Source organism: Acanthopagrus latus, chromosome 2 (genome assembly GCF_904848185.1).
Source record: "Acanthopagrus latus isolate v.2019 chromosome 2, fAcaLat1.1, whole genome shotgun sequence".
Taxonomy (NCBI): domain Eukaryota; kingdom Metazoa; phylum Chordata; class Actinopteri; order Spariformes; family Sparidae; genus Acanthopagrus; species Acanthopagrus latus.
In genome coordinates, this window is record NC_051040.1 from 2,633,643 (window position 1) to 2,647,171 (window position 13,529).

The window sequence follows — 13,529 nt, forward strand, 5'->3', positions numbered from 1 at the left end:
TTCTCCCTTTATTTTGAAGTTTTCACCGGAAATCTAACTAGATATGTTGCAGTTCTACAACCTGACCACTAGAGGGCGCGTGGCGCTCTGTGCTGTAGTGTTGCTATGTTGTCACCGCCCTCTGGTGGCCACAGGGGAGAACTGCATATCACAACTAGTTACATCCGGTGTGCTTTCAAAGTAAGAGTAATTAAGTATCAATCTAGGTCAACCTGTCAGAGATATGTTTAATGGGGGGATAGTTGTGCTAGCTCTACAGCTAGCTTCTCCATTAGCACCCGTCACCTTCCTACAGTGCTGTTAGTCACATTAACACAGTTAGCAAAGCTACCACACGGAGCTCGAGACGGATTCTGGGTTTGTCGTGCTCACACACGTTACGTCATCAGTGCGGTGTCGTTAGGTGGGGCGGCCGCTGTGTTGTTGCTGTCGTCTTGCGGGAGTCTTGGATTAATTAACAGATCAGACCTGTACCTTCAGCTCCGTCAAGGATCCGACTGTTTTCTGGTTCTTTCTCTCTCTATCTCGAGTCAACATGGGGAACTGTCTGACTGTGGGGCCGAACGAAGCTCTGGTGGTCTCCGGTAGGTCCCCCCCGCCCCCTCCCTCCCTTCTTAACGAGCGAACGAAGACAGCTAAGCTAACTGTCATGTTGATGCAGCTAACTGCGAGCTAGCTGATGTCAAACCAATTCACATTTCCCTCGCTCTTCTGGAACCAGACAGCTAACAAATCGATGCAAATACTCAGATATCTATGTAAAGTCCATAAATCAGGTTCAGACAACGTTAACCTCGGTTTACTGAGAACCGTAGCGATAACCTCGTTAGCATTCAAGGCAACGACGATAGGTTAGCAGTATTAGCAGTTGTTAGCACGAACGCGTTCAGTTCGTGTAAATTCTGGTTAAATGTAAAATTACAAACGTACGTGAAAGTAGAAAAATGCTAAATCTGGCGTGTTTTATACAGCTTGTCGCTTAATTTAGGTCCCACATTGATGTTCACCTGAAAGGGGGCGGGTTAGCTCGTCATCCGTCAGCGCCACTGAATGTCGCTGTAAATAATGTAAATAAAGCCAAATAACAAGATCACACTCACATATTTTACAAGTTATAAAGAACTCTGAGGTCATTTTCAGTGCAGCTTGCCAAGATAATTCGATTTATACATCTCATAATCACTAATCTCAACATTTTGTCGTACAGTTTACTACAGCTCCTAATTTAACGGGGCACAGTGTAGCTGTGGAGAAGAAATTCAGACTGAGAATTTAAACATTTACAGTATTAATTAGGTAATAATACAGAATAAACCAGCTGCTCACATAGTAAGTTAAAGTCCCCAAAACACTGTTTGAAGCTAGAAGGAACACAGTGTAAGATTGTGTTGTCCTCTGAGCTCAGTTTGTTTATTCTGTCTTGGACAGAAAAAAGTTTATTTAATTTGTGAAGGCATAAATAGTTCAGTCAATGAACTACAGAATGCACCTTTAAGACCTGACAGCATATGATAAACCACAACAAAATAACTTTGCTCAGAAATAAAAATAAAAAAAAAGAAAGAAAGGAGCTACAGAGGAGAAATGTTTCTCTCCTTGACTAACAGAAAGGTTTTAGATTTAGGGATGCACTATATGTTTTGATATGATATTGGGAAATTTAGATTATCGGCTACCACATTGGTGAAATTATAGTCGATCGGTTAAGCCGATCATATGATCACAATTTGTTTTCATTGACTTAACAAGTGCAGCATTTAAAAAAGGCAACACAGTAGGTGGCTGTTTGCACCTGTCACAGTTGGTTTGTGATCCTTAAATAATCACAGAAGAAGAAGAAGAGGAAGAGTTTTGTTTTTTTGTTTTGTTTTTTTACAGTTTCAGAAGAAGATCACATGTCTGCAACTTAAAAAACATGTTCCACAACGTTTAGAGAGGAACCAAGCTGGAGGAACCAGTTTAAAAATCTACTAATCTACTGATCAATCTAATCTATATACAGATTAATTTCATAAACACACATTGTTTTGCAATGATTTGTCAAACCCAAATAAGAAATAGCTCAAGACTAGTGGAATGTCTAAAGAAATGAATCTTTTAATCTTCTTCTCATCACTGCTGTATAACGTAGTTGTTTATCTCTGAGGCACGTTCCCAGTTTTAGTCCACTGCTTCCTCACATGTTGTGTTTGGAGCTTCTCCTTTTTTCAGTATTTATTTCACTTTCTTCACTCGAGGCTCTGAAGTGAACAACGTCAAATAAATGTTAAATGAATCAGCTGACTGCCTCGTGTCAAACCCATCAACGTTGCTGTGCTTCCTCCTGATGTTCCTACAGGTTGACATCAATATGCTACTTGTTGATAGTTTATCACGTTGCCTTAATGGTTCCTCTGTCCTCAGGTGGCTGTTGTGGCTCTGATATAAAGACCTACGTGGTGGGAGGCTGGTCCTGGGCGTGGTGGCTCATCTCGGACACTCAAAGGTGACAACGCAGTGTAAACATCAGGGCTGTTTATGTTTTCCTGAAATGGAGCTGGCCTTTTAGTAGCTCCTTTTTTCCATCAAGCACGACTCACCACAGATAAGTGGATTATACTATTAAACGCCTTCTGGTGAAAGTGGCTGAGGTTTCTAAACAGACCGCAGCTGAAATGGACTTCTGCTGTGTTGAATTTCCACGGGGGGAAGTAAGAGAGATTATCTGCAGGCAGGAAGCTGCTCTGTTACTGCCTGACTAGTGTTACACTAAGTGTGTTCTCCGTGTTCAAAGGTCTTTTTCCTTTTTGGCCGACACATTCACACTTTTGTGTCACAAGACAGCGAATGTCCTCTGGTTAATATTTCCCTTACACTGATTATTGTTACTCTCCATCTGTTATTCTTCATCAGTGTCAGACTGACCACATGTCAGATTGTTAAATTTTCCATGATCTCATCTCCTGAGTAATGCTCTGCTGTAACGTCTGTTAGATTTATATAGGAGTCGTGGCAGTAAAACAAAAGACAGCTGAGTGGAAACACACTGCATTAAGGTGCGGCCACATCTGATTTGACTCTCTGTTCATTTTAACGAGGATGAGACGTTTCCTCTTATATTCGCAGATAGATAACAGAGTTAATCTTGATATTATCCTCCGTCCTGAGTGATCCGATCACAGGTGGACGGCTCTGAGTACCGGTGTGAACGCCCCCGAGACGCATTTAAGATGCATTTTTGATCTGATCGTTTCAAACTCACTGTTTCACCTGATCCAGCCACTGGACAAGTAACCACAGTATCACCAGATTCCCTTAACAAATTGAAAGATTTTAATGATTGCTGTGTGAGGAGAAACTTGTTGTGAAACTTTGCGACAACAAATTCTAAATCATTAATGCCTTCTTGTAAATTCAGCAAATCGAAACATGAAGTTGTTTGTTTTGTCATAAAAAGTGTCAGTTTGTGGCAGCAAGGCTGTATTTTACAAGTGAAGTAAACAGTAACTGATGTAGGCTACTTCTATGTTTCTTGTAGAGACAGTCCCCAGACTCCCTTAAAGAATCACTCCATTTTGTCAGTTGAGTTAGGAGAAGCGTTATAAACTTTGTGAAACGCTGCCTACAATAAAGTCTTCATTATTTGGACATTCTTGAAGAATGAAGAAACATTCTTTGTGTGAAAAATTTTAAATTCGTTTGTCTTGCCCAAGATGTTGTCAGACGAGACATTAGACAAAAAAGAAATATGTACTTTATTTTAGAGATAAATCACATTTACATTAATTATAGTAACTTTATGTCAACATATTTTTTGACATAAAGTTACTACAATTAATGTAAATGTGATTTATCTCTAATTTTTTAAATATCGTGAGTGTCTTAAAGTGGAATGATATAAATTTACTGAATCAACAACAGATTGCCAGTAAAAACATTGCCAGTTTTGTGTTGCTGTATTTTAAAAAGAAATCAATATCTAACATGTAAGATTGCTGCTATGTTTGTTGAGGTGTTTACATTATTCCAAATCTGTCCAACAAGGATCAAACCCAGAGAAACCTGAAATTATATTCAAAGTAACAGCGTGTTTGATTTTGTAGTCTGTCACTGTATCTTGTGGGACAGAGTCAGAGTCAGTCGTCATGGAAGACATTCAGTAACACGTTTTATAATCCACATTAACTCAATCAGGTGAAATAATAAAACATGTGAAAGTCGTAGCAGTAACACACTTCCAGCAGGAGGAAGTGTAGATTATATTGAATCTGTCGTTGTGGACTGATAAATGTGTTTGTGCTCCTCGCTGCAGGATAACTCTGGAGATCATGACTCTGCAGCCTCGCTGTGAGGATGTGGAGACAGCAGAGGGCGTCGCCATCACCGTCACAGGTGTGGCTCAGGTAAGACCACATCCAGGTGTGTTTCTCAGCTACAGGCGACTTTATCTGTTATTAATAGTGTTTGACCACAATAATGTTTATACTTCATGCTTTAAATGTGTCACAAGCACAGAATATCAAAAACTAGTTCCTCAATCAGAAAGTACCTGATATTTTCTCTTATTTATTCTTTTATTCTCAAATATTCTCATCCTCTTTTTATCGTGTTGTTCTTCAACACCTGGATTTGCATCTGATGTTTAACTTGTGCGATATAAATACAGTTTGGTTGATGTTGTGACGTCACTCTGTCGCCGTGTCTTCTTCAGGTGAAGGTCATGACGGAACACGACCTGCTGGCTGTGGCTTGTGAGCAGTTTCTGGGTAAATCCGTCATGGAGATCAAAGCTGTGGTTCTGCAGACTTTGGAGGGACACCTGCGCTCCATTCTCGGTACGGACATCGATTTTATCTGAGCTGCTCAACACTCATGATGAAAACAGTGTGGCTGCTAGTTTCCATCATACTGTTGTTTGTCTTGCATGGTAGATATGTTCATGTGACATACAGATACTGACTGTGTCTCTGTGCTGCAGGTACTTTGACTGTGGAGCAGATCTATCAGGACAGGGACCAGTTCGCTAAACTGGTGCGGGAGGTGGCGGCTCCAGACGTGGGCAGGATGGGCATCGAGATCCTCAGCTTTACCATCAAGGTGAAACACTGGCTGCTGCTCTGACAGCTGCCAGTACATGCAGTGATTATAATCCCTGATTTAAGATATTAATGAAGCTACCGAGCAAAGAAAGGTCAAAACAAGACAGTTCAGTAATAGATTCAGACGTGAAGAGAAGCGGTACGTAATGAAACAGACCTGCCAGCTCAATCCAAGAGCAGCTCGTGTGTCTGTTAAGCATGCGTGAATAAAGATGGAAGGTTTCTGTTTGACCACACTGATGAAGAGCGGCGTTGTTATGATGTTTATATCTGAATGAAAACCCTCAGGACTAATGGAATCTGTTCGCTGAGTCTAAGCCAACTCTGTCTACAAGGTTGAATATGTAATTTTGAAAAGGTAGTGTAGTTGGAGAACTAGTTAAATATCACGAGCAGCGTTGGAAGAACATCTTCAGGTCACAGAGAGAGAGCGCCGTCCCAGTCAGAGCACCCGGGCCTTCATTAGCAGGAGAGCATATTGTGTTCAGCCACAAGGGGGCGTAAACTTCCTGGTCCAACACAAACAGAGCAGGTCCAGTCATCCGTCTTCCTCACATCTTAGCTCTTCCCAGCAGGAACATAAGCAAGAGAAATGCGAGGATGAGACAGGACGTCCTCACTCATTCCAGAATCTAAGCTGTCAGATACGCAGAAATAATTTAAGAATCGTTTTAATAAAAAAAAAACACCTGATGACTGCTGTCCTAACAAAGAATAACAAAGGCGTCTTAAAGACACAGTAAGCTACATTTGACATATTTTGTAGTTAACCGTCCTAAAATTCTAACAAATAACAACTCCGACTAGCTCCTGTTTGTAGGTTTGACTCCAACAAAGCTCTAGAAAAGAGTTCACAGCGGGTTTGATTTTAATTTATCAGACACTGAAGTAATTGTACTGCTCCAGCTCTTACAGCAGTATTTCAGAAAGCTTTTTGAATATCTAGATGATGTTGTTTAATTACCTCACTGATCAAAGCATGAAAACCTGGTACATCCACTGTAAAAATCACAAGCTTTCGATCAGCGACTATAAACCTCCTACTCCACAAAATTACCACTTTACTAAGATCTTCAGTGGTTCATGTTTCTGTTTGTCTGTGCATCGTTGTGACTGTGAGCGCTGTGTCGTATCCATTTCTCTATGAACGACCATTAAGAGGCCAACATGCGGGAAACACAGTGTGTGTTTGTATGCTGAGCAGTTCTGCAGGAGTCAGATCTGCTCATTAGAGAAGTCGTCTCTGCAGCTTCATGGGTCTGATAAGTGACTGGTGGGAGAGTTTATTGTTGTTGATTAGAGCAAATTGACGTGTGGTGCAGATGCAGCGGCTGACCGCAGCGCTCTGCTGGAGGCCCAGAGTGCATTTATATCTCATCAGTTTGACGAGTGGAGATGGTTTCTGATGCAGCAGTAAGATAATTAGTAAAGGCTTCAGACATTTGTGAGTTGACTTTTGTGTGTTGTTCTTCACATCTTGTAGTTTAGATATTATTAGTTGATGTTTTTTGTGTTTTTGTCGAATGTAGCTGAGATGTCAGCTTGAGTAAATGAGGCCTTTGTGGCAGCAGCTGACAGAAAACACAAGTGTTACGTTCCAACAAGAGCTGAAGATTTGTTCAGTTAATCAGTGAATTAATAATTGTCCATAAAATATAAGAAATGTCCCCATATTTGTTGAACAATCTCAGGTTTTCCTTTGACAGCACAAGTCAGTTTCTCCAAAGCAAAGCAGTTAGATCCCTGATCCACTGACTAACATTCGGTTTGACTGGGTTTTTTCCAAAAGAGAGCAATTGTGTGTTTCGCTCAGTGAACACAGAATGTTATCATTGTGTTCATGGTATTCAGTCCCTCAGGGAACAGTTGCAGGATACACATCGATGGACATTTTAGTACATTTCAGATACAATTTGTGATAATGCATCAAGCACATCTGATTCTCAGTCACTCCCATAGACAGAGGAACTGTTTTTCTTTCCCCACGTCACATATTACACAGTAGTCTGGGACATTAGGGCGGAGAAGAGACTGTCTACAGTTTAAAAACTGCTTAAACTCTAATTTGGCCTAATCTGTGAGAAATGGGATATATAAAAAACATTTTCACTACAAATCAGATTAGTTTTCTATATTCTGAGTAATGATCAAAATATAGAGTCATCACTTCATTAACTGTTCGACCTCCAGCCGACGAGCTTTTACCTCACACCAAAAATTAGATTGTGACAAATGGAACAATTGAGTTGAGCCTCAACTGTTACAGCCTCTCTTCATGTCGACTTACATAAAGAATATTGTCAGTTCATTTATTGTTTTACTTAAAACAGCGACAGTGAAAGATAAATGTATCAGATAATGCACAGTGATGATATTCATCAGTTGCAAAAGGCACGTCTAACATCGTAAAAGTGATAAATCACAGTAATGTAGGACAGTTTTTAAACTCACTAAACCTTCTTCAGTCTGTAATATTTGTTGGGAGATACAACAGTCTCTTCTCTCTGAACGTCTTTCTGTCGGCTGTCAGACCACATTGTATTGAAACATAAGGGAGCTAAACCAGGCAGCAGTAAGTTGTACAGTAGACTAACATGGGTCACAAACACAAACAGTTCAAGGCTCAAAAGATGCATTTTTAAATAATATTCCAATAAGAGCTCATTTAAACAGATTATATTGTGGCTGTATGGTTGTTTCTCGGGCCTGTGACCAGGAGGTGGCGCTATAAGACAGATGCACTAACATTAGAATTGATAAACCATGTTTGATTTCACCTGAGATATATTTGGTATGTTTTTTAAGATTATCACGCTTAAATACTGAAAACGGTTGACAGCCTCTATCTTTCCCCCTTTCAGTCAGATCTATTTTTACTGGAGATAAACATGGCCGCCATCTTGGCAATGTTTAAAGACAGACGTGAGTGTTGTTGCTGTTTTGATTCTGAGGCTGATCTCTGAACATGTTGACCTTCATGTCTGTGCTCACAGGATGTGTACGATAAACTGGATTACCTGAGCTCCCTCGGCAAGACGCAGACCGCTGCTGTCCAGAGGGATGCAGACATCGGTGTGGCTGAGGCAGAGAGGGATGCTGGGATACGGGTGAGTAAGGAGGCTCTAGCAGGTGAGAGGCAGATTCTGTTGTGCTCAACATTTATATAAATGTAGCGTCTTTATCGTTTCCCAGGAAGCAGAGTGCAAGAAGGAGATGATGGACGTCAAATTCCAGGCTGACACCAAGATGGCCGACTCCAAACGAGAGCTGGAGCTGCAGAAAGCTGCTTTCAACCAGGAAGTCAACACGAAGGTGAGCGTCTAAAAACAACGTGGGTCACCTCAGGTGTGTGTGCGCTTCAGAGACGTGACGGTCTGTGTGCTGATCTGTTCAGAAAGCGGAGGCCCAGCTGGCGTATGAGCTGCAGGCGGCCAAGGAGCAGCAGAAGATCCGCCTGGAGGAGATCGAGATCCAGGTGGTGCAGAGGAAGAAGGAGATCACCATCGAGGAGAAGGAGATCGCCCGGACAGACAAGGAGCTCATCGCGACTGTGAAGAGGCCCGCTGAGGCCGAGGCCTACAAGATGCAGCAGCTGGCTGAGGGGCACAAGTGAGTGTGAAACTGTCGGTTAAAGAGTTTTATGTTTCTATCAGAATCACAACCGAGGAGCGAGTCAACTGAGAGAACCAGCACAAGTGTTTTAGTCCACACTCCTCTGGTTCTCCTCTGGTTCAGTCTAAAACATCTGGTAAAAAGGAAATATCACAGTGCAGAACACTCAGTTTTACTTTACACAAATCAGATGAGCTGCAGCTGAGCTTATTTATATCTGAAGTCGATTCCCCTGGTCTTCATGTCGAAGTGTCGAAGTGTCCTTGGGCAAGACACTGAACCCCAAACTGCACCTTGCATGGCAGCCACCACCATCAGTGTATGAATGTATAAATTACTGTAAGTCTTTGGAAGTGTCTGCTGAATGTAAATGAGTTATGATGCGAGATGTGTTGATGGATGAATCAGATAACAGTTATTTTAACACCACATCAGGATAAAGACGGTGCTGATCGCCCAGGCCGAGGCGGAGAAGATCAAGAAGATCGGTGAGGCGCAGGCTTCCTCCATCTCAGCCGTGGGGAAGGCGGAGGCTGAGAAGATGAGACTGAAGGCGGAGGCCTACCAGCAGTACGGAGAGGCAGCTAAGACTGCGCTGGTGCTCGAGGCCCTGCCGAAGGTAGAGAACGTTCATTTTGATCGGCTGCTTAATGCTTCAAAAATACAGTTCTTCACTTTCCTGTGAGGGTTAGTCCAGAAGACTGACACCACTGCTCACCTCTGTCCCTGAGATATTAATAGTAATAACAATCAGCTCTTGAATCCAAAGCTCTCTGTCTTTGACTGAGATCCCCACAGCTGCTTCATCTTAATGATTCATCAGTCATGAATCTATGACTGGTTAATGAATCACATGATTATTTCCTGCTTACAGTAAACACTCAACTGTATCGTTGCAGATTGCTTCCAAGGTAGCAGCACCATTAGGCAGGACCAACGAGATAGTCATCCTCAGCGGGGAGGGCAGCCGTGTGACGGGCGAGGTCAACCGCCTTCTGGCTGAACTTCCCGTGTCTGTCAACGCTCTCACTGGAGTGGACCTGTTGAAGGTAGGCCGGCTTTATCCTGCACATCTGTAGCAGTGTGACTGCATGTGTAGTTTTACTAAACTGTTGAATGCAGGAGGGTTTCAGATATCTGAGTCAGCTCTGATAATAGGAAACTAAATAAGATGAAACTTGTAGGACGACCCTGAAAGTCCTGATGATTTAGCTCATGTTTCTGAGTTTGTTTGTGTCCATACTTTAATTTTTGAGAGGACCGATTTAATTTTATTTCTCATTTATTTGTTATTTACTGTACATAAAGTATTATGTGTTACAGCCTATAAAAACAGCCCTTTTTGGTCATAATTTGCCAATCAACAGTTTGTTAATCTCATGATTTAGTTGCACTTTCCTACAGTCGGGAGCCACCGTGCCTCAGGTTGCAGACAGTCTGAGGTACCGTAGCTTATAGTCCCGAGTACTTCATCTCCAAAGGATTGTAGCAGTTTTTCTCACATTCAGTGCATCACATCTTGGATTTGAGCTTTTTGTTTCCAATCTGAGCCTAAAAGGAGTTGAAATCAGCCAGTCGCACCTTCAGGAAAAACATGAAGATGGTGCAGTCAGTCCAGCTGAGTTTGGGAATATTCCAGAGGATTTGTTTCGGCGCCTCAGTGTCGTTGTTCTCTCTCGACAGATGCCGCTGCTGCAGAAGATGACCGGTGCTCAAGCCTGAAATCTCCACATGACTCCAGTATCTGTTGTATGCACTCTGATAGACTGCCTTTAATACACTTGAAGAATTTTGTTGTTTTATACGTATATACTGTATACCAAGTGAATTTTGGAAACCTCTGGTGCCTTACTTTATACAGGACCAGAATATCTGCATGCACTGCTGCTCATTCAAAGATGTTTTTTTTATTTAGTTTGAAAACAGGAACATTTTGGGTCACTTTGTGTTTTTATTTTGTATTTAAATGATTTATATATATTGGCCCATTTGTATGAAGCGTCACAGAAGAGGAGAGCTGATATCAGACGGGTGTGACGGTCGAGTCTCGCCCAGGTTAGATTCATGTCATCATGTGTCCTGACAGCTGATGTTAGCAGCTGTTCTCTGGTGTTTCTACACTGGGGCCTCTCTCAACCGTCCGTGTGTTTCAGATCTTTTTGTTGATTTAAAATACCTCTTTCTTTGGTTAGACACATCTGCATTCCCTAGATAATCTGAATCTTGTTTTAATTGTAGAGCTTTCTTTGTATTGTACATGTTGTAATTTTTAACTATCTAATGTTATTCAGGTTATTTTGTCTCACTGGTTGATTTTTACAATGTGACAGGTGCTCACAATCTTAAAGAAGCTCCTTTCATTGAGTAAATCTGATCTGCTCATCTGACAGAAGTTTCATTCTCCACAAACTGTTGATATCAGGCATGAAATATATGATTATTGTTTATTTTCTGGCAGGAAAACAGGAAGCAAATTCTGAGCTTGTGCTAATATGGTTAGAGCTTGTAATATGGTAATTTAATATTTAATGTGGTTGTAATGTAAAATGGTACTAGTTTTGGCCTCGATTGAGTTTTTAAAAATCTGGTGGTGTTTAACAAACAAAAAAAATGATAGAAAGACGAGAAGAAGGATCTGATGGGCAAAATGTAAAAAAACAACCGGCTTGGATTTGTGTGAAATATGTTAATATTGTGGGCAAAGCTTCATGTGAATAGATTCTGACAATGAAAAGCCAAACAGTGATGCCAAATAGAATAGATTGTCTTTTATTTTGTATTGTATCAGAAGGATACTGCATAGTTTATCTGAGGTTTAATTTAATACTACAAATATCTGTAGATGCTAAGCCATGTTTGACAGCATGTCAACAAACCAAACTTTTACACATTTTTCAGAGAAACGCGCTTTCTGTTGGGTGTACGTCCGTGTTGATTTGTTTCCATAAGTGTGATGTCTTAGCAGAGATCTTTAACTTATCAAATGTTTGACCTGTTTTAAAGGAACTGTTCACTGAAAATGAAAATGTACCGTAGTCATAATCTGCTCAACACCATGCTGATGGAGAGTCAGGTGAAGTTTCGTAGTCCACAAAACATTTCTCGAGCTTCACAGAAAAAGTGTTGGAGCATTCTCCTTAACAACTAAAGCAGGCAACTTGTTTTAAAACGTAAAAAAAACAACTGAAAACATAAAATGCCTCCATACAGCTCGACCCAACTGATGTAATCTACACTCCAGACAGTTTGACCAGTACAATGCAAGTCTACAGAAACCCAGAGATTGATGTGAAACGATATTTACACCCTTGTCGTGCAGTCAAGCTTGTCCACCCCCTTTAGTTAAGCAGCATTTAGTGGAGATTTGGTGTTAAAAAAAAAAAAAAAACATCTTTGGGAATCAAATTGGGATCTCGGGGCTTCGATACGTACGTACATACGAGCTGTATGGAGTCATTTTGGTTCCCATCTAGTTCAGTTGTTCAGAAGGCTGCAATGCTGTTTTGCTGTGAAGCTCCAGAAATGTTTTATGGACTACAAAACTTCAGCGATAATAACATTTATTTTGTGGGGTGGAGTTGTCCTTTAATCAGTGATATTGCTGTTTGTAAATAGTCACAATGTTTTGTTGTTTTGGGGTCTGATGCACCAAATTTTAAACTCCAGTGCAGCAGTTCACTCTGACGCACCATTACCTGTCAGAGGTTTTTTGGAAAACATTTGCAGATATGGAATATTATCCGGCAGATCCGTCCTATGAAATGTATCTCCTCCACGTAGACACTTCCAGAAGAACTAAGCTGAGTGAATTCTGGCAGCCACAACCTGCTCGTCTCCTCTCGGTGCTGTAAAGAGCTGCACTCATCCACATTAAACTGAATTAGTGTAACAGCCATGTTTACTTTGAGCCTCATTTCTCCAGCAGGTAAAACAACAAATACAGAGGTAGTTTTATTTATGGCTGAAGAAACAACTGCTACGAGCAGACTGACACAGAATTCACAGAGGACTGTTATGATTATTGATGTTGATGAAGTTTTTTGTGCTTATCCTGAGTTGATTTATGTTTTAGAGTAACATGACAAATGCTGTGACCATACTGGTTTGTTAAGCTTCAGATGTCCAGTGTATATATGACATGTTTGTGTTATATTCCTACTGTTATTTACAACACGTACACTGTGTGTCTCAAACAGCCTTGAGTTCCTGTATGCTCTTGCTGCATGTCATCCGTCTGTACTCAGAACATCAGTTCACTCTTCGCTACTTGTCCTTCTAATAAATCCAAATGCCATCATGTAGATTTGTTTTGCTATTTACTATTCTGTAACCTAAAATTACAAACAGAATGTGAAGAAATAACTGTGTTGTTGCAGAGATATGTACTGGAGATATGCTAACCAGCTAGGCAGGGGTTTATAATGACACACACATAGTTGAAACTTCTAATATAAGAAAAACTAGATTTGACATATAATTTCTTTGCGCACTTTGTTTATTGGTTTTGATTAGTGTCAGTTTCCAGCCAGTTATTTAGGCCTTTCTTTATGATTTTTGTTAAGGCACAAAGAGTTAATAGCGTTAATATCAGACTCAATCATGTCATTTCCACTTTCAAAAACCAACTCTATGCTAGGTTATGAAAAGTAATTTAGTAAATGTTCTAAAATACTGTGATGTAATACTGACAGGATAGTCTACGTCATTAAATGTACTAATTTAATACGAATGTAGGCCTTTTTTCATGTAATAAAATATACTGGAATACTGGCTGTTTATATGAATACTTATTCCACCACTGCTTCGAAGATTTATTTAGGAAATTTAGATCTTGTAACG

The 13,529-nt window shown here is 40.7% G+C and overlaps 1 protein-coding gene across 1 annotated transcript; it reads left to right on the forward strand.

Moving 5' to 3' along the window:
• Positions 1-535: 535 nt before the first annotated feature.
• On the forward strand, positions 536-12,991 carry LOC119031523 (flotillin-2). Its single transcript, XM_037120066.1, has 11 exons — positions 536-584; positions 2,404-2,485; positions 4,292-4,382; positions 4,691-4,814; positions 4,958-5,076; positions 8,072-8,185; positions 8,271-8,390; positions 8,473-8,687; positions 9,126-9,309; positions 9,590-9,739; positions 10,374-12,991. Exons 1-11 carry the CDS (start codon positions 536-538, stop codon positions 10,410-10,412), a joined length of 1,287 nt encoding a protein of 428 aa, XP_036975961.1. The 3' UTR covers positions 10,413-12,991.
• The last annotated feature ends 538 nt before the right edge of the window (positions 12,992-13,529 follow it).